We start from the raw sequence: 22,591 nt of genomic DNA on the forward strand, positions 1-22,591 counted from the left end.
AATCCAATTAAAAAAATGTTTGTTCTTTGAAAAAAACAAAAAAAAAAAAAAAAAAAAAAGAACCTCTTGCAAGACTGGCAAATGGAGAAAGAGAAAAGACAATTCACCAGACAATTCATCAGTAATAGAAGCAAAGACTACCACTACAGACCTTGCAAATATCAAGACACAAAGGGAATACTACAAAAACTCTACATACATAACTTGACAACATAGATAAAGTGATCAGTTTCTTGAAAAGCATAAACTACCGTCATTCATTCAATATGAAAGAGACAATTGACTATCCTGATAACTATTAAGCACGTTAAATTGTTACCAAAACCAAAATAGAACTACTCAGTAGAAATCTCTTGGACCAAATGGTTTTATCAGAGAATCTACCAAATATTAAAAGAAGATTTAACCCAAATTCAATATAATCTGTTCCAGAAAATGGAACAGGATGGAACACTACTGAAATATTTTATAAACCCAATATTAACTTGAAACCATAACCAGACAAAGTCTGTACTGAAAAAAGAAACAAACAAACCTCCCCAAACTATAGACCAATAGTTTCATTGATACAGATGTAAATATCCTTAACAAAATATTTGCAAATAGAATTCAGCATTTTATGGAAAAATTATGCACCATGACTAAGTTGGTTTTATTCCAGGGATGCAAGGCTGTTTCAATATTTGAAAATCAAATGATGTAATCCACTATATTAATAGGTAATTTTAAAAAATCTCAGGATTACATAATTTGTTATAACAACAAAAGAAGATTTGATAAAATTCAACATTTATTCATGTTTAAAATTCTCAGGAAGTGAGGAATAAAGAACTTCCTCAATTTGATAAAGAACATCTACAAAAAGATTTACAAAAAACATACTTAATGGTGGAAGACTGAATACTTTTCTCCTAAGAATGAGAACAAAGTAAAGATGTCCACTATCGTTCAACATCATCTAGAAGCTCTAGCCAATACAGTACGATAGGAAAGGGAAGTAAATAGCACAGATTGAAAAAGAAGGATGAAAACTGTCCTATTTGCAGATGCCTTAATTGTCTTTGTAAAAATCCCAAAGAATCTACGAAGGAACTTTAGAACAAATAAGTGAATTTAGCAATATAGGGATACAAGATCGAAATATATTTGGTCAAAATATACTTCAATTAACTTCGTTGAAACTGAAATGAAAATTGCAGTATTTTTTACCATCACCAGATAATATGAAATATTTAGGTATAGGTCTAACAAAGCATGTACAAGACTTACATACTGAAAACTACAAAACACTGATGAAAGAACTCAAAGAAAATCTAAGTGAATGGAAAGACATACTGTTTTCATTGATTTGAAGACTCAACTTAGTAAAGATGTCAGTTGTCCCAAATTGATATATAGGTTTAATGCAACTGCTATCAATATTCCAACAAGACTGTTTTGTAGATATTGACAAGATTATTCTAAAATTTAAATGAAAGTGGAAAAGCAGTAGAATTGCCTAAAAATTGTTCTGGGAAGAAAATATAAATGGGAGGCATAACTACCTCATTTTCAGAATTATATAGCTAGAGCAATCTAGAATACCTAGTATCTGAGGAGGGATAGGCATATATGTCAATGAAAAATAGCAGAACACTCAGAAGTAACCCCACATCAGTATAGCCAACTAACTTTCTTTTTACAAAAGTACAAAAGCTGTAGGAGGGAGAGTCTTTTTAATAAATGATGCTGGAATAATTATATATCCATAGGCCAGAAAAAGAAAGAAAAAAGACTTTTGACCTAAACTTCACACCTCATGCAAAGATTAACTCAAAAAGGGTCATAAGTTTAAATGTAAAATGCAGAATCTGTTTGAAGAAATCATAAGAGAATACTTCTGCAGCCCAAGTCTTGAACTGAGTTTTGGAATGTATGATACCAGAAACAGAATCTGTAAAAGAAAAAAGTCAATAAAGTGGACTTCATCAAAATTAAAATCTTTTGCTCTATGAAATACCATGGTAATGGTACAAAGAGACAAAATACAGATAGGGAGAAAAGATTCTCAAACCACATGTCTGGCAAAGGACTCATAACTAGAATATATAAAGAGCTCTTAAGATAAAACAATAAAAGGGCACCTGGGTGGCTCAGTTGGTTAAGCATCCGACTTTGGCTCACATTATGATTTCATGGTTCGTGGGTTCGAACCCTGCATCGGGCTCTGTGCTGACAGCTAGCTCAGAGCCTGGAGCTTGTCTTCGGATTCTGTGTCTCCCTCTCACTCTGACCCTCCCCTGCTCATGCTGTCTCTATCTCTCTCTCAAAAATAAATAAAACCTTAAAAAAACATAAAACAATTTTAAAAATCCAGTTAGAAAATGGGCACCAACACAGAGACATTTTACCCAAGAAGCTTTAAGGCAGGCAAATAAGCACACTAAAAGATGTTCAGCATTACTAGCCATTAAGGAAATACAAATTAAGACCACTATGAGATATCATTACAACTTTTCAGAACAGCTAAAATTAAAAATAGTGACAATACCAAATTCTGGCAAGGATGCAGAGAAGCTGGATCTCTCAGACATTGCTGGTGGAAATGTAAAATACAGTCACTTTGGAAAATAGTTTGGCAACTTCTTAAAAAAATAAACATACATTTACCTTATGATTTAGTAATCACACTTCTGGACATTTTTCCCAGAGAATTGAAAACTGGTGTCCACACAAAAATATGTACAATCACTGTTCCTAGCAGCCTTATTTGTAATAGTCAAGTACTGGGAACAGGTAAGATTCCCACAACAGGTGGATGATTAAAAATCTGTGCTCCTAGGGGCCCCTGGGTGGCTTAGTCGGTTAAGCATCCGACTTTTGCTTAGGTCATGATCTCGCGGTTTGTGGGTTCGAGCCCTGCGTCCGGCTCTGTGCTGACTGCCAGCTCAGAGCCTGGAGCCTATTTCGGAGTCTGTATCTCCCTCCCTCTCTGACCCTCCCCTGCTCACGCTCTCTCTCTCTATCCTAGAAATAAATAAAAATATATTAAAAAAATCTGTGCTCCTACAGTAACATGGAAGTTACTGGAACTACTCAGCAGTCAAAAGAAATAAACTATTGTACCATCAACAACTTTGATCAATGCCCAGGACATTTTGCTGAGGGAAAAAAAAGTCAATCTCAAGAGGTGGCATACTGTGTGACTACATTTATATGGCAAATTTGAGAGGACAAAATTATAGAGGTAGAGGACAGATAATTAGTTGCTGAAGGTTAAGGATGTTGGGGAGGAAGGGAAGACTTTATGTCACCATTAAAAGGAATAAAAGGGATCCCTTTGTGGTGACTGAACTGTTCTGTACTATAATTACAGTGGTGGTTAAATGAATCTACACAGTTGTTAAAACAGCATAGAAATACAAACATACACACACATACACCAATATGCCAATGTCGATTTTCTGTTTCAATGTATAGTACTATTAATTATATAAGATGTAATCATTGCAAGAAACTGGATGAAGATTATACAGAATGGTTCCATACCATCTTTGCAATTTTTTGCAAATCTGTAATTATATTAAATAAAATTTTGGAAAAAAATGGTTATATTGCCTTTCTTCAATTCTACAAATTCCCAATATCTTTTAATAAACTCCTCTTTTGCTCTTGCTTTCATCCAAATTATCCTAACCAAATACGCGGCATTTATATAAATAATTCATCTCATCCTTGGGAGAGTGAGTGAGAAAGACTTGTAGAAGGTCTGTATTGGAAAAAAGGGATCAGAGATTAGAACTGTCTATCTCTTTCTTCTCGTATGTCAAAATCGGGTTATATTAAATTTGACTTGTGCTCTCCTTTCTGCTGAACACAGTCATGTATTTCACACACATATCTTCACCCTTAAGTCCCTCCCCTCAACCACTCTGCCTTGGCTTATCTGTTGGGATGATCAGAGCCATCTTTACATTTGGTAAAGGAGACATTATGTTCTTATAGCATTTATTGAACTGGTTTGTTGCAAGGAGCAGAGAGTCGCCTAGCTAAATAAGCACGAGGAGCTCAGATAGAGAATATTAATTTCTTTCACGTATAATGGGATTTCCATGAATATTCAAAATCTTTTTTTTTTTTTTGTCAAGGATATANTTTCTCCTTCACTGTGAGTCAAATATTCAAAATGTTTCACTCTGTCGATTCTACTGTCATCTGCTTGACCCTGAATCCCCAGAGGACAAGGTATCACAGTACAAAACATGGCCCACTAGGTAGTGGGGACTATGGATGGAGTGGATTTCCTTAGAAGGGAATGTGAGCAGAGCAGGAAAAAAGCAACATCTTGAGTGTGGCTTGCTTGAAAAATGCTGGGAAAGCTCCAAGCCACCCGGCTTGTTGAACTGCTCGAAATCACACCTATATTCTATTTTACTTAAAACATCTCTGCTTTCAAAATGCAGAAGTACAAGTGGCAGTGCTTGTGTAGACATACTCCTTCAGTTCAGGTAGTTTCTTTTCAAGTGCCACCTGATATTCTGAATGGGTATTAAGTCTCAGCTGTGTAGATTGGTAGAGTTGCTGTGTACTTTCAGGCCAAGAGGGAAGAGCAGAGAAAACCAAGGGTGGAATGAAAAAAGTGGGTGGAGAATGGGGTGCTTAAATGGACTGGCGTAGCTGCCAGATCGGGAGCAAGACTGAAACTTACCTACCAAGCAAAAACAGAGGCAGAGGCCTGGCCAGCATGAGAAACCCGCTTAGCGCCAGGGAGAATATAAAACCCCATCCAGGAATCTGTGAGCATGAAATTCTGTTAATACCTCTTGAGGTCACATCTGACGGAATTAAACAAGGAAGCCAGGTTCCAGGACAGGTACGTAGTGAGGACAAGTAGTTGTAGACAGTAGTTCATTGTGTCTAGCTTTTTTTTTTTTTTTTTTAATATAATGTATTGACTTCAGAAACTGGGAAGTCCAAGGGCAGTGCTGGCCTTCAGTTACAGTGGCTTGGGACATGTCTTCTGAGCTCTCTTCTGTCTCTCTCCCTGTCTCCCCCAACCTTTCTCACTGCCCTCCCCTTCTCAACTCCACCTCCCTGTTTTTATTGGTTTTAATCCTCAGACAGGCTTTTACCTACATTTTCATGAGCTTCTTTCAGCCACCCAGATGTTCAGAGTCAGAGAAGAGTCTGATTGACCCTATTTGAGTCACATGTCAACCCCCTGGCCTGGGTTATTGAGTACCCTATTCACCCGTGATCCAGTCACCCCACATCCGTGGGCAGAAGAGCTGGAATTGGCCCTTCTGGTATTAGATGAAATGAAAAACAGCCATTCTCACTTTGGTCTCACCTGGAGTTGGGGGCCAGGGGTGCTCTTGTGGGTAAGAAAGAGCCAGGCATGTGGGGAGTCAGGAGTCAGATATAAACACATTAGAGCATTTAATAAGATTACATTAAAAGGAACAGACATGGAGGAGGGCACTGCAGACAAAAAAACATTTACTGCAGCATTTTTTTTGGAAAAGGCCACACCTGGAGCAATTTTGACATAGAGATACCACATTGGGATAGTCACACAAAGAGTCAAAGGAGGAAAAATAATTTCCCTCTGGCTACACTGGGCTGTCTCTGGACATAATTGTTACCCCCAGGGTTTGCTCATTGGGAGTAAGAAATCTCCTGTCTTAGAAAGAAACGAAAGGTAGGTAGATTGTGATTGGCCAGCCTGTGTATCTTCCTGAAAGCCTGGACTCCATCCAGAATAGCCTACACCTACCCTTAACACCATGAGTAACACAGCATAGGGGTAGACCAGGAATAGAACTCATAGAGCTTAATACTCAATACTCATGGAGTGATGGACATTTTGCCTGGTGTGAACACCAAATGTTAATGCATCATTTTATGCCGGAGGCTCCTGGTCAATGCCAGACAATGAACAGAGCCATTCTGGTGATTTGCAAGGCCCCACGTAACACTAGTCATGTGAACCTCATCCTTTATCTAACTTCTTAGATAGACTAACAGCTCTTTGAGAACATATCTTGAGACCATTCTCTGTGTATATTATTTACATATCAAGCACTTGGCATGTGTAATGTAAAATGTGCTCCAAAAATTGCCATTTATTTGATGGTCTATAAATGAATGCTCTGAGGATCAAGCATTTGAAACATGTCCTTTGGAGCACCTGGGTGGCTCAGTCAATTAAGCATTTGATCTTGGTTTCAGCTCAATTCATGATCTCACAGTCCGTGAGTTCAAGCCCCACATCGGGCTCTGACACCGACAGTGAAGAGCCTGCTTGGGATTCTGTATCTCCCTCTCTCTCTCAAAAATAAATAAATAACCTTTTAAAAAATTGAAATAGGTCCTTGGCTTGAGAGCATGCAATATACTCCCTAATATTTTCATCTCTCTCTAAAGCCACTAAATTATTTTTGCTGTCCTATATATAAAAGCTTATATGCTGACCATGATTCAGCTCCGTAGCTGTAAGTAGCACCCACATGAGGCAGCTCTTTTGACAGTTTTGCTGAGGATTTCAGTTTAGGATATTCTTTTTTGTGCCTGGATTAGTAAATCAAGCCTTACTTTCCTCTTTAGACTGAACAGTCCTGGTATATAGCTTTGTGATATCATTAGAGTTTTGGAGATGGAGAGTAATGAAGCACCAAACCAAACTTGTTCCCCTTTCTCCACCCAGACAGGCCCAATGGAGAACTGGAGAGGGTATTTCAAAGTCTCACCTATGGAACTCCTCCATTACTGCTGTAATCATCGGTGATCCCTGTCTCCGGATTAATCCCAGAACAAGGAGGCCAGATTGCAAATGCACTTTGGATTGCTCCCTCTTTCACCGTTGAGGAGTCCTGGCAGTGACCACAAGGGTGGGGAGGGAGGGGAAGATGCTATATTAATGGATATTTCTATTAAGGATGAAAAGGGACATCTGCTTTCATTTTCTGCTCTCTTTGGTCTCTGTGAGGGGACTTAATGCCATTGCTGTTGCCATTGCTGTTGCCATTGCCCCTAGCTTTTAAATGAAAGATGTCTCGAGTAAATGGAAGGAACTGTTTATGAAGTATGAATTTAAGATTAGAGTTAAATGGCCTGACTCACTGGTGATTGAAGGGTAATTCACTGTAGGGGAACCCTCTGCCCAAAGCCATTAAGTGTAGTCTCACCAACTAGGGCCACTGCGCTGGGATCCTGCATCTCTGAGATATTGCTGCCAGAGTGACAGAAGCAACTGTTGGGACGGGAGACCAAGTGACCAAATGTTGAGGCAAAAGAACCGAGTTCTCTGTTGAGTCATTTGGGAGAGACTGAGACAGGCTGGCTGACAACATTCTCCTCCTGCTGCCCCCCCCGCCCCCAGAGAAACAGGCATCCCAGTGTTTGAAATTGCTTTTCCTTTGACAACCATGTCATAAAGGAACAATACAGACGCCATTGCCTTTGGAGACAAAAAATCTGGGTTCTAGTTCCACCACTTACCATGCCCCTGAACTTTGGGAGGTCACCTAACTCTTTTGAGTTGCATTTTCTTTACTAGCAGAAGTGGGATAACAATAGTACCCACTTGACCAAGTAGTATTATAGTATACTATACTATACTATAGTAGTATTATAGTAATACTATAATAGTAATAGTAGTAATAACTGAAATCTTCTGTCTAAGCCATTCCTGATGCTGATGCTATAAGTCTGTCAACATCTAAAGTGTCACTAGATGTAAATTTAGATAAGATTTTACTAGCATAAAAATGTAGTGAGGGAAGTACTCATGAAGTATTCATCCCAGGCTACAGATTTACAGAGATAAGTGGACTCCTGTTTCCTGGTAAGGCAGTATTTTTCCCCTTTTACCATTAGTTCTAACTGTGATTGCATTGCTGGCTCTACCACAAACGGGTTCTCTCCACACACTCTCTGAGCTTATTCATTCTCTTGTTGAAAGAATATTTACTAAATACTCCTATACTGGCATAAGAGACACAGAGGTGACTTCATGGAATTCATAGTTGAGTGGAAGAAGGAGTTATAGAAGGTAATTACAACTACCCTGTTAGATAAATCCAGAAAGAGGGGCAGGTCCAAGTTTCAGGCAGTATCTAGGGTGCAGGTGGCAGGTGGAGTGTTAGCAGGAAAGGCCCCCTGGGGCTGATGCCTGAACTGAGCCTTCAGGATACACCTAGGAGCTCATCAGGAAGAGACAAAAGGGAAGGTGCGAGGAATTCCACGCTCTCTTTACATGGAATAGATTGACTTAGCTATCATAAATGATGAGGCATTGAGATAACATGATTTTAAATAGCAATAGTCACTCAAACATTCCGTGATACTGTTTGGGAGGAACAGATGGCCACGCATAGGGAGGGCTTGTTTAGCTGGTAGTTGTGGGTTGGGCATTTCAGGTAAGGTAGAAGCTCTGGTGAATACCATTATTAAACTATGATTAGTTAGTCTATTATTTACCACTCTATTTGTCATAAATGTTGCTTATGTTTAATGCAAACAAGCAGAGTCCAGCCCAGATGACAGTGAACCATCTAGGGCTTAGAATAATTCCTGATCAATATCACATATAGAACTAATTCCCTGTGCATGTAACCCAGGACCAATTCTTGCACACTCACAAGAGCATCCCTGAATGTTAGAAGAGACCAGAGATCCTGCATTGCAGCAAACTCACTAGACAATCCAAGACCCTGAGGCTCAGCGAGGAAAGGCCATGTACCTAAGATAGGCAACAGAGAGGAGTAATCCAATCACTTAGCTATGCAGTATGTATTTATTTGCAGAAGTATCCTTATTTGTATTAAACATTTTCCAGCTCTGACTCTTCTCCCTAACTTTTGAAGGGGTATTTTATTCCTTGATGTTAGCATCACTTAAGAAACACACAAAACTAGATGCAATTCAAGTCCCAGAACCAGATTTCCCTCTGATAAAATCATGGCTAGTCAGCAATTGATTTGGGATTGTGCCATTATGAGGAAACCATCCATCTCCCTTCCTCTGTCTTTTGGCCAAAGTTGTCTTAATATTTTTTTACTATGTCCTTCATTTAACAATAGGATTCTTTTTTTCCTGAAACTTGAATTTGTCTTCAATTTTGTGAAAACTTAATGGTGTGAGCGAATGGTCAGAAAGAAATATTTCCCTTTATAATATAAGCAAATACTTTCTACATGTGTTTTTGGAGAGAGATGCATATGCAGGCCACCAACACAACTTAGGTATTTTGTGCTTCACGTTCAGATGATTATAAAGAATTTAAGGTTTTCTCCTTCAGAAAGCAAAACTCACTTTCATTACATGGAGGTAACAGTTCACGGTGCCCTTGATAACTAGGAAAAGAGGAAAACATCATAAACCAGTGGTTCTCAAACTTCAGCTTATGATATTGTCACAAGTAACTTCTCAGGCTAAACCCAAAACCCACTGAGTCAGAAACTGTGGGAGTGGTCGTATCCATCTGTGCATTATCACGTTCCGGGCAATTCTGACATAGGGCTAATGTTCCGGGTGTTGACTGCTATATGCTTATGGAATGCAACACATGTGAAGAATTTACTCCTGAGCTTCAGAATTAGTGAATTTACTCCTGACCTTGAGAACAGGTAGAATTTCTTCCAAACTGAAAGCAACTATTCACACAGGCAGGACTTTTCTGTGTCAGTGTAGCCACAAGTTGAAGATAATATTGCAATTTTTAGTGCCAGCTGCCTGGCCTCAGGTGAGGTGTGGACTGTCTGTGTGCAGGGATTTCATCCCCTCTTCGTGTCAACACTTGTCTCTACTCTCCTTATACCCCCCTTGTCCTTCCCTTGAAAATTTACAAGCAATGTTTAATAACTGTACTTAGGGCTTTCATCCTATGGTAATTCACATTCCTTGGGCAAGCTTAATGCTTTTGTGCCTTATCAATCTCTTCAACAACAGAGTGAATTTTAGATTCTTTTCTGAGGAAAAGTTTTGAGAAACATGGAAGACCCTGAGAAAAGCTGACTGTGTAAGGAAGATATAATACAAATGGGTTTTTGTGGCTTACCTCAATATGCATGCATTCCCTTCTTCCTTTTTTAACAAGGCTATTTTTTGCTAGGTGAGTGGTTGTTCTGTTTAGAGACTAGTTTGCTAGTCTATTATAGCTAGGAAGGCTATGAAACTAAGACATAGTCCATAGGAAAAAAAATATATATCTAAGTATGTATATACACATGTACGTGTGTGTCTATAAGGGTCTTCTTGAAAGTTTCCTCAAAAAAAAAAAAACAGAAAATTGTCCTTCCTTTCCCTTTTCTTCTCATGACCTACAGGGCAGATAGAATGGCTGGCACTCCAGCAGCCATCTTAAGCCAAGAGGTAGAAGAAACATCCTGAAGATATCAGGGTATAGAGAGAGCAACTTGAGACATTAATGATCCAATGGAGCCACCATTCTGTCTCTGGATGTTTTAACACGTGAGAGAGCAAAACACTTCTCTTCTGCGGACATTTTTGATTATATAAAATACAGCGTTGTTCTGATAGAAAAGATATCACCAAGATGGGGGTTGACAGCACAGAAAGGGGAGGTTCAAGGGTGGGAGCTAAACTTCCCCATACTTTACAGCTTAGCCAGTCGTGTCAGGTGCTAGGATATTACATCCCTTCGCCCAGACAATTAGCTCCTTCTCGCCAATATTAGCTCTGTCAATCCTATTTCTAGGTCTTTGTTTTATTCTTCAAAATCTACGGTATCTCCACTTCTCTCAAATCATGTGGCAAGGTCTCATAACAACACTGACACGATTTTAGTTTGATTTTATTTTATTTAGGATTTAGAAGGAATGTTGGAGAAGTTTTTGTGTAGTGAACATGATAGCAATTAAACAGTGAAGGAAATATTTCCCTAAAAAAAAAGAAAACGCAATACTCCAGAAATTTCTGTTTTTCCAAAGGCCTTCCTCTTGCATTATTAGATCATAAATTTCTCCTTTCTAAGTTTTTTATAGTTTATTTATTTTTGAGACAGAACATGAGCGGGGGAGGGGCAGAGAGAGAGGGAGATACAGAATCTGAAACAGGCTCCAGGCTCTGAGCTGCCAGCACAGAACCCGATGTGAGGCTTGAACCCATGGACTGCGAGATCATGACCTGAGCCAAAGTCAGACGCTCATCTAACTGAGCCACCCAAGCACCCCATAAATTTCCCCTTTCAGGGGAAATCTGAGAGGACAGAGATCAGTGGAACTCTTCTGTGACTCTATGTCCCAGGTTTTTGAAAGCAAGCTTTCCTTCCACACTGTTCAGCAGTGTGTCTAACAGTCCTTGGCAATTAATAATAGCAATAACAGTAGCATCAAGTAGTGAAATAATGTTGCTCTACATAGACACTGGTCTACTACTACTACATATAGTAACTCCTATAATTATCATACCCTGTAAGTGTTGTTATTACCCTAAAATTGACACACGATGTTACAAATTTATTGAACGGAGGAACCGGAATTTGTACTCAGGCAAGTGACGTAGAAAGGGAAGACGTTATGAGTAGATTTGTGTGGGCTTCGTACTCTGTACTGAGCTCACTAATGTCAAATATTTGTTTACCATTCAGCTGTAGAGGATTACGTGGTATATAGTCTAGATTTGTTGTTTCCATTAGTTTCATATTAGAATTTTAAATTGTCTGTTCAGTGTCTTTATTAGTCATTGGAAATTAATGGACATGAGAGATGATAAACAAGGACACTGTAAGTTTGCTTTATTGTCTGCTGCTTTTATATTTTCAAAGCAGGTTTAGCTTGGCAACTATGAACAGATCGGCTAGAGATGTGCCTCTGTCCATCCACAATTCCCCTCTCCAGAGTTTGCATATAATTCTGATGCTTGCCACAATAGGACATTTTTAAACGGACTGACTGATTGCAGGTGCAGATTGCATCACAGAGCTGTTATGAGAGGAGGTGTCCCACACAAGTCACACATGGCTAAGTGCCACCGAGCTAGGATGGGTGTGAGGGGGACAATGAGAAGAGAAATTATTTAATGAGTGATGACATTTGTTTTTTCTTATAGATGAAACCCCAACTAACCTCTTTCGAAGCCCAAGGCAGTTGCTGGGCTTTTCCTGTTTCCTGCATTTGTGTGCTCTTTCTTTTCACTGCTTGGTCCTACTACTAATCTTCTCTTCACAATTTGGCAGCATTTAAGCTTCCCTGACAGTAAAGATTCTTAGATAACACTAGTCACCTAGGTAGGATGAAAAATTCCTCTCTAACTTTTACAAAAACATGCTTTAATGTTTTTTTCTTTCTAATAAAGAAGAATATAAAAAGGGGAATGCAAATTATCCACAGTTGTAGCACCCAGAATGTCCCTTTTAAAATGTACAAAGGAATAGAATATGGTTTGCTTTTGAACACCGGTATCTATCTGGAATGATTTAGCGTGCTTCTGTCTGGTGGCATGGTTGTAGGTGATAACCTCTCCGGATTCCTCCCAGTCCTACTGTGGAGAAAGAGATATTTTGAAAACGGAAAAACCTTCCGCCTATGAGATCAGCTGGGAATCTGTACTTTGCTCGAAGCTTTGGGGCTGAGCATTGCAGGTCGCGATTGCCCTCTGGTGGTCGTAGACAAGACTTACAAGCAAAGTTTAAATGGCAAGCTTGAGACTAGCACCGGCAAATCACCCCTAGTTTGTTTGCCTGGGCCTGGGGTAAAGGCACAAATGGACATCCACATACCGTTTCTTTTATACATGTACATAAATTAGATTATAAATCAGACTAGCAAATAAATAAAAGGTGTTCTATTATACCACCTAGAAAAAGATACTTTCAAGTTAATTCACTCCTTAGAATTCCTTTTTTAAATACCTTTTTAATGTTTCATTTATATCTGAGAGAGAAGGAGAGAGAGCATGAGCAGGGGACAGTCAGAAAGAGAGGGAGACACAGAATCCGAAACAGGCTCCAGGCTCTGAGCTGTCAGCACAGACCAATGCGGGGCTCGAACCCACGAACCGTGAGATCATGACCTGAGCCGAAGTCAGACGCTTAACCGACTGAGCCACCCAGGCGCCCCTCACTTCTTAGAATTCCATACCAAACATGGAGACATGGGGATAGTCCATCTCAGGTCTACCCTCACTCTTTCCAGCCGTGCTCCGCTGCAACTTCCGTCATGCCTGTAGACACCCCAGCCTCCTGAGTGAGCTCCACACACATGCCCGCAAAGAGCCCTGTCGTCCCTGGGGGCGTAGGGACATGAATATCAATGGCAGTCAGAAGCGAACCCTGGAGAGGGGACTGTGCAGATTCCAGCACTTTTGAGGCCGTGTATGCAAGGTATTTGGGTACCGCAGGCACCCTGAGCATGATCTGGGAAATGGCGGGAATGGAGTTGGGATGGACCCTTAGTGGGCAGGTCTGGTGACCAACCTGCGTTGCCTGAAACTGACTTGGTTTTAGCACTGGAAGCCCCTTGTCCTGCGAACCTCTTCACTGGGGTGTTAAAAGCTCCGCCTCTCAACCTTGTGTCAAAAAATTGAAGGAAGAGTGAAAACTCCAAAGGACGGTAACACTGTTTTACTATCAGATGAGTGTGGCGCAGATCATCCCTCCCCCCTGGTCTTTGTCAGTGGGTTTTCCCTTGATCGCTGATGTTGGCAACTGTAGCCCGTGGCTCACAGTGACGGATGGCCCGTTGCCGCTTGCTCTGAGTGACGCGACCTAAGCGACGTCTGTCACGAGTCCTAATCTTGAGCAGGATCAGCTGTCAGGGTTTGTGCCCATGGATGACCTGTTTTGTGTTGAGATAGTGAAAGTGTGATTTTTCACATTGTGAGGATTGTGATCATGTTTCCTGAACTATTCTGAGAGGCGTAGATAATAGAAATGAAAACAATTACATATTATTTGTTTAAATAGTCTTACTAATTACTACTTGCTGCCACTGTGAACTAGCCAATTGTTTTGTTTAAATAATAGCATTTATGCAAAGGAGTAAGTAATGCTGAATATGGCAATATAATTTCAAATGGATGTTTATTTTTCATATTTTAGTGACAAATGAATAACACTTGCATGTATATAATTACTTTGTATTTTTATTGCTGTTATTATTATTATCATTATTGTTATTTTGTCTACTATGGGTACCTCTGAGTATGGGTACCTCTACCTGAACCTCTGGTGGGGTTTTTTTTTTTAAGTTGATCCTCCTAAAGCAAGTTCTACTGACCCCAGGACTCCTTGCCTCGTGAAGAAGGAAATGGCCTATGAGGGGACAGAGTCTGGTGTAAGGCCTCACTACGAATGGCTCCCAGTGCACAGTGCAGGTCAAATTCTGATTGATACCTTTAAAAATAAAACTATTTGTGGATAATTAAAGGCAAATCCCATAATTGAGTTTGGTTTAAAATCTAGGCAGCTGCCGTAGAACCAAGTGGGCCAATAGATTTGTGAGTTTACAAAGGAAATTACTTTGCAAAACAAAATCATTTATTTTTGATGATGCTTACATTCAAAAACTCAGTGTTTTAATGTTGCTGAGAAGCAGATGCTAAACTGCAAAAATTAACTAGCAATTGCGTTTCAGAAAGCAATGATATCCGACTTCTTTATTAAGTTTACTGTTAAATGAACAAAGAAAGAGAAGAGAGTTTCTTCCATTAGCAAAGCAAATAGGACATCTGCGCATAAGAAAATGCAAGACAGAATTTGGCGGGTGAAATTCACTGTTGCGGAAGGAATAATCGGCTTACATGTACCACAAGTTTTATATCCCAGATCATAAACTGGATAGGATCTCACAGGTTTCAAGCATTTCTTTATGGCTGGTGTTTAGTTTTATTTTTATTTTAACCCTATCTAGATTGTATTCAGACAACAACAAAAAAAAATTTCAGACTAACAACAAGGGAAGAAAAACCTCAGTCTCTGAGACTCTCTTTGCTTGACACTCTGCAAATTGAGACTTTGGGGGGGTCTTGGGGGGTCTCATTCACCTGCATGCAGCCTAAGCCTAAGAATGAGGAAAGTATGGGGACTGTGTGCCGCACAGCATGAATACTGAATGTTACTCATGCCATCTAACCAGGGTTCCTTTATTATTTTTGTTGGCTTGCTTTTAAAATCATCCCTGAGTCTTTCCTAAAGTCTCCTAAAATTTACTAAGCTAAATCTAACTGTACCTGACTTGGGCACTGGATGAAAAAGAATCAGCGCCCCCTTGTCCCCAGCAAGCCTCTGTGGAGGGGGATGGGGTATAGGTGACAGTGACTCTCATGTACAAGATTTAAAACTTAAAGGCTTTGCGCCCTTCCCGGGTGAAGATTAGCCCTATAAGATCAACCTCAACACAATGGGTTGTTATTTTTATTAAAAGAGACAATGGTTTCATTCTACATGGATCGCCGGGCATAAAGAGACTTTAGTTGTCAACATAGTCAGATTTTTCTGACTTCTCTCTAGGGGTTTCCATCCAGGGTACTGCCTGGCATCCCTTGCCAGCATCTCCTGGGGAGAAACTATACTCTACATCATTTTTGCACTTCCTGTCCATCATTTCAAAAGAGAGTCCTTCCCTAATAGAGATGTGGGGAGGGTGTGTGTCAGACACCATAGCTTTATCCTAATTCAGGTTCTTGTAAAGGAGGCTTGTGATGGCTAATTTTACGTCACCTTGGCTGGGCCGTGATACCCAGATATTTGGTCAAACCTTATTTTGTATGTTTTTGTGAAAGCGTTTTGTTTGGATGAGGCAAACATTTAAATTAATGGTCTTTGGGTAAAGCAGATTGCTTTCCATATGTGAATGGGTCTCACTCAATCAGTTGAGGGCCTGAGTAGAACAAAGACTGACTTTCTTTTTTTTTTTTTTTTAATGTTTTATTTATTTCTAGGAGAGAGAGAGAGAGAGAAACATCGTGAGCAGGGGAGGGTCAGAGAGAGAGGGAGTCACAGACTGAAACAGGCTCCAGGCTCTGAGCTGGCAGTCAGCACAGAGCCCGACGCGGGGCTCGAACCCACGAACCGCGAGATCATGACCTGAGCGAAAGTCGGACGCTTAACCGACTAAGCCACCCAGGCGCCCCTGACTTTCACTGAGCAGGAAGGAATTCTGCCAGCAGTCAGCCTTTAGATGGTGCTTCCCTGGGTCTCCAGCCTGCTGGTCTACCCTGCAGATTTTGGAATTTCCAGCCTCTATAATCATCACATAAGTCAATTTCTTAAAATCTCTCTTCCCCTCTCTCTCACTGTATATACAGTAAAAACGGGGTTTAAGGGCCTGGGTGATGTTGGAACCGGTCAGGGTCAGATGTTTTCCCAAGTGCTATGATGGGACTTTGAGGGTTTAGTAATCTGAAAGGCTTCTTTGACAGGATTAGACCAACTGCAGGCTCCATTTGACCAGTACTCATATGGGGAGTTAGCAGATGCTAATTTGGGCAGAGCCTGCTCCTGATTATCAGATCCCTCTCCTTGATGCCATGATACTAGGTTGGCCCTCTGGAATAGAGATACTGTCCCACATATATGTGTGTGTGCACAGTGTAGGGGCAAGCCTAAATTAATGGAGTTTACCCTAAATCAGCAAGATTAACATTTTCTAGCTTTCTACTGTCAGATGAAATGAGATCTTCAGATAGGAAATAAATCCATTGGGGCACCTGGGTGGCTCAGCCAGCTAAGGGTCTGACTTTGGCTCAGGTCATGATCTCGGTCCATGAGTTCGAGCCCCACATCGGGCTCTGTGCTGGCAGCTCAGAGCCTGGAGCCTGCCTCAGATTCTGTGTCTCCCTCTCTCTCTCTGCCCTTTTCCCACTCAATGCTGTCTCTCTCTGTCTCAAAAATAAACGAAAACACTAACAAAAAAGAAAGAAAAGAAACAAAATCCATTAAAATTTACATTTATTTATAAACTAAACATGTGGATTTACTATTTATTCCCATTTTGATCATTTACTGCCAATGGGTCAATTAATTCATTTTACAAATAGAAACTTTCAGTGTAAGGAGAAAGAATCATTCTTCCAAAAATAAAGAAGGAAACCAAAACAGAATTTGCAAATTGATGAACCATGCCAAAGAGCCTCATCCATTCCCACATCATTAACTATTCATTGTTACACTGGTGACTTCCAAGTCTTATGTGAGCCTCCTTTTTCCTCCTCATCGTCACTGGAGCATTTCCAACCTCCTGCCACAAACTCAGCACATTTAGGGAGAAGAAAGATGGACTGGGGCCAGAAAAAAATCTCTGCTCTAATCCCTAAACCGGTGCTCAGTAGGAACCTAACAAGTTGTTAACTGAATGAATGAATGCATGAATATTTAATTTGCTTTTTAAGGAAATCAACAAGGGGATCTGTCCACAGGCAATTTTATTTGGTTTTTGAAATTTAGATTGATTTTCTACTACTTTGAAAATTGAATAGGGGTACACTGGCTCCTCGGTGGGAGGAGTTTTCAGAGTTCTGAAAAGAGGAATTATCCAAAGCTTTTTGCTATTAACCAGTAATTGGAAAGGGAAAGGAAACTTTCTGGCTGGCGATGGAGCCAGCTCTCAATAAAGGAGAAGATGGTGTTCTGTAGAACATAGGAGCATAAATAGGGCTGAGGTCCCTGTCACGTGATTCCAGACATTCTCATTCTCCATGCCCACGTGCCTTCCAATGGGAGAGAGGGTAAGGGGAAATCCGAGTTTCTGTTGCCTTGTTGGGAAGAGGGCAGTCTCTTAGTCACTTTGGTGGAGGAAGAATTGCCTCTAAGGTTTTATCCCTGACACTCTTCAGAAAGCTCAGAACTACAGTACCGCCTGTGCCCCTCTCTTCTAAAGCCAGAGATGGCCCAGGGAGATAGTTCAGCCTCCTGCCCTTTGCTTTGGCAGCCGCTGTGATGAGGTATTTGGTCACCACAGTGATGTGATAGCTGCGTAGCTCCGCCAGGGCCTCCACACACTGGTTATAGGCTGTCAGAAGTTGGCCGTTACCAGAGGACAGGATGTGGTCTCTCAGTGAGACAGTTGAATGGATTTCTTCTACAAAGGCTTTATGGGAGGGAGGCATGTACTCCCTCATCCTGTGCAGAAAATCAGCTGAAAGAAACAAACCAGAACAATGTCATAGCTCCACCCGGAAAGATACGAGAGCCTATATGGTTTTCTAGACATCAGGTACTACATTCCTGACTATTGATGGGAGATGCGGAAGGAAAAAAGAAACAAGCACATCCCAGATAACTGAGCTGGAACCAGATCTATCAGTCAATGTATAAATATTTATCATATACCCAAGGTAGGCAAAATATCTTGATGAGACTATCATCACGAGAGATATCTACAAATGTAAAGCGTAAACCCTTAAACTGATTTGCTAAATACTCTGTTGAATTTTGCTTTGTTTGGAGAGCGCTAAGGAAGGGGAAAGTCATCAGGTTTATGAGGGCAAGAAAATAAAGAATGAGCAACTGTTTTTGTAATAATAGCTTCTTGAAGTCGTTGTTTAAAAATCAAGTCAATAGATATTTATAGGAAATGCAGATAGATTGATCATTTATAGGAAATCCATCACATGTTTAATACCATCATAGTTCTTTTCAAGTGACTTTTGTGGATGAGACTGGACCCTATTTGAGTGGACATCAAATTCTAGTCATTTTTCACCCTAAATCTGACTTGAAAACTCCATACTCTGAAGTGCCTTTTTGGAGCTGTTAAACATTGGCCTCCTGCTGTCAGTTAAGGAAATGAACAATTTCAAGCTTCTAAACTGGTAGGCCTGTCTTCTGGTCTAAATAGACTTGACTTGAAGTTGAGGTATTTTTACAGGGAAGGGCTTTAGTGGAGGAGCTCAGACCCATCATCACCCATATCCAGACTTAGTAACTTAATGCCACAGCTTTCAAACTCCAGATCTTTCCCCCTTTATATACAAAAGACAGTACTGCCTAAGGATCCAAACAAAACCATGGGGAACAGCTGGATATATGGCAATGTTTTAAGATTTGGAAATGGAAACCCAATATCCTGCTGAGATCGAATATTAATTGATTCGATGCAATAACATCTAGCAGGCACACAGCCTCCTGGTTGACTTGGAGAAGTACAGATTTCATGACATTTTAATTTACACGCGGTCTCTTCAATTGGTAAAAACATCTCTGTTCTTCCTCCCTGTTGAGGAACAAAAAGAAAAAGAAAATGTCTGACTTACCACTTTCCTTGCTGTGATAAATGCCTAAGAACTCATCAAAGGCATGAAGCACTGTGCTCTGAGCTGCACTCCCCCCAGAGTATTCCAGGGGCTCTGCAAAGACTCCTTCATAGATCAGCCCCACCGGCATTGATGGGTTATCTTTCCATCTAAGCAAAAGTAAAAGTTAAAGAGAAGAAGTGGGTACTAGGAGTTAAGAGCATATTTTCTGATATGGAAACAGTGAGTAAGAAAGCAAACACAATTTCAATGGTAATTTTTGAGCAAAACACTGGATCTCTTTGTAGAATGTGTACGGAAGCATACTTCAACTTCATAACAGGCCATAGAATACAGCCCTTTAGTTTCCCAGTTGGAAGATTATTCCAGAAGTGTAAAGGAATCCTTGGCATTGATCCTATGACGTATTTATTAGAAAAATTCAGTCATAAAGATGACAGCACTGCCGATCAGTTTAGGGGTTGTGGAACAATCTTCACTTCTTCTGCTCATCTCGACCTTGATCACCTGATACCTTTAACGCTACAAGTAGAGCTTTGTAAGTAAGTGCACGCGCGCGCACACACACACACACACACACACACACACACACACACACACACCCCTTTGCTTTTCCCTGTAACAGTTATAACAGTTGTCATGTTGAACTACCAGTTTTAAATCATACATGACTTTGTGGGAGCACCTTTGTCAAATACCTTCTTGACAACAGTGTTTTATAATGAGGGCAGCAACAAAGAGAACACAATACCATCTTGTAGTTTATACCACAGGCACAGGTAGATGGACTGGAATTGATGCTCTGGGTCTTGCTCAGATGAAGTGGGTTTTCCCCACTTCCTCTCCTCTCTCATCTCCTTTCTTCTCCCCTTCTGTCTCCTTGACTCCATTTCTTTGTTATTTTGTGTCTGAGTACCCCTAGCTCTACGTCCAACTATTTTACTCATTTCCCTGTCACACTTTTTATAGAGTCTTAAACAATTACAGGGTGTATGTGGGTGGACTCCATAATAAGATTAAAACAATAGCACTAAGAACACATTCTACTTGTACTTCCAATGTGTTAGTCTATAAACTCTTTTCACATTCATTTTCTTTTTCTTCGATGTTTATTTACTTATTTTTGAGAGAGAGAGCACAGGCAGGGGTGGGGACTAGAGAGAGAGGGAGACACAGAATCTGAAGCAGGCTCCAGGCTCTGAGCTGTCAGTACAAAGCCTGATGCGGGGCTTGAACTCACAAATTGTGAGTCGGATGTTCCACTGACTGAGCCCCCCAAGCGCCCCTCACCTTCACTTTCTAACTTGACCTCTTTTGAGTAGATCAAGGCAGGTGTTTAAAAATCCATTTTTAAAAATTTTTAAATGTTTTTATTTATTTCTGAGAGAGAGAAAGAGAGAGAGCAGAAACACAGAATCTGAAGCAGTTTCCAGGCTCCAAGCTAGCTGTCAGTACAGAGCCCGACATGGGGCTTGAACCCCAAACTGTGAGATCATGACCTGAGCTGAAGTCAGACACTTAACCAACTGAGCCACCCAGGCACCCCTAAAAACCCATTTTATAGATAAATAGGCAAAGCCTCCAAGCAGCTAATTCTCCGGAGCCACACTGTTCAAAAATGGGAAAACCAGAACTTAAATCCCAAACTTGTACTTTTCTATGTTGATTTTCTCAAGCCCCCCCACCCCCATATGGATTTCCACTTTTACTAAAGAATAGAATCTTTTTGTCTCTTATTGCCAAGAATAAGCCACTGTCCCTGCTGTGAAGAGTTTAAGTAACAGGCTTACAGTGATGTCTCATCTTCTTCCTATAATTCTAAAAGTCATTTTGCTCAAGAGAAGGGAAATGCATCACACACATACAAAAGCTGTAGCCAGACTGCTCAGCTGGCTCTTCATGACCTTTGTCAAATACTTCCTTGTGGTAGGAAATGCTATAAGGAGCTGGGTTGTTTTCGTCGGAGGCTAGTTTGATCAGCTGTTCTACGGTTTCTACTGGATGAATGTCAAAGTGGCCTTTGCATTTGGGGCGACATCACTCTGGAAACAGATGAGGCACCGAAAGCAGAGCAGGGGGCAGCAAAGGAAGGATTTTGATCATAAGAGGAGAACATGCTGTAGCCATTGGGTGAGAGGGTTCTATTTCAGGCAGATAGAGAATTTAATCTCGACTTTGATATTTATTAACTGTGAGCCTTGGTTAATTAACCTCTCTGAGCCTCCGATTCCTCATCTAAGTGATATTAGGATCTACCTTACGGGGTTATTGTGGGAGCTAATTAAAATAATACCTGCTCAGTGCCTGGAACATATTAAGCATTTGCTAAATGTTAGCCATTTTATATTTTTCAGAGTGAGTTGGAATCCTGCTCCCCCATTCATTATTTTGTACATTTGTACACACCTTCCTGAGACTTAGCCCTAATTTGCACCTACTTCCTAAAGCTGCTGCATAATTAAATAAGTTCCAGAGAAGTTTCGTGACTTGTCAGAGTTCAGGACACAGCTCCAATAAAATCTGTAGACAGCATTTTATAAATATTTGGAAATAGGGAAGAAATACTGAAGATGTGAGCGTGTGGAACAGAGGCAGTGGCCACACTGCTTGAGGGTTGTCTCTGCCATCCTGTGGATGATCTCAGATGGTCAGTTTGGACTCTTTCAACAATCCCTCCTCATCATGACCACTTCTAGGTGCTGGACTTTCTTGGGGCTCAGTCCATGGGATTCTTGCTACTCTCACTCCCCAAGTGCTCTTATTTACTTCACTGAGTTAAAAACCAACTATATTAGGAGTCTTTAACAATGTACACTTCTACCTGGGCCTCTCCCCTATGGTCCAGATTCATATATTAAACTGCCAACTTATAAACTGCCATTCCTTATTCTCCACAGGAATGGACATGTCCCAAACTGAGCTCCTGATATCCCTTCCTTTTTGCCAAATTTGTTCCTCCTACAGCCTACCCCATCAGAGAAAATGGCAGCTCCATTCTTTCAGTGGATCAGGCCAAAACCCTAGAGTCATCTTCGACTGATCCCATTCTCTTCCTTTCACCTGCAATCCAATAGCAGATCCCATCAACTTCACCTTCAGTCATTTCCAGAACTGAACATTGCTCACCGCCTCCACAGCCACCACCCTCACCCAAGCCATCACCCTGATTGTGGGAAAAGTTTCTTAGACGCTTTCCTGGCTTCCATTCTTGCCCTCAAATCCACTTAGAAAACGGAGCGATGATTTGAAACTTAAGACAGATCACGTCATTTGTTTCCAGACTTGCCTCTGCTGCACTTGTCTCTCAGAAAGGAGCCAACAAGCCCTGATGTGATCTGGTCTTCTGCTATCACTTGTTTCTTTCTCATTCTCCCCCATGCACACTCCATTCCAGCGC

At 40.7% G+C, this 22,591-nt stretch overlaps 1 protein-coding gene across 1 annotated transcript in view; it reads right to left on the reverse strand.

The window, feature by feature from the left end:
* Positions 1–16,961: 16,961 nt before the first annotated feature.
* IDO2 (indoleamine 2,3-dioxygenase 2) overlaps positions 16,962–22,591 on the reverse strand; it is a 66,199-nt gene continuing 60,569 nt past the window's right edge. Inside the window, exons 9-10 of the mRNA XM_077773094.1 lie at positions 19,195–19,343; positions 16,962–18,077 (exon numbers count right to left, since the gene is read on the reverse strand). Coding sequence (XP_077629220.1) covers positions 17,722–18,077; positions 19,195–19,343 — 505 coding nt within the window. The 3' untranslated portion in view covers positions 16,962–17,721. The remainder of the gene's footprint in view (positions 18,078–19,194; positions 19,344–22,591) is intronic.

Source organism: Crocuta crocuta, unplaced genomic scaffold (assembly GCF_008692635.1).
Source record: "Crocuta crocuta isolate KB4526 unplaced genomic scaffold, BGI_CrCroc_1.0 scaffold177, whole genome shotgun sequence".
Taxonomy (NCBI): Eukaryota; Metazoa; Chordata; class Mammalia; order Carnivora; family Hyaenidae; genus Crocuta; species Crocuta crocuta.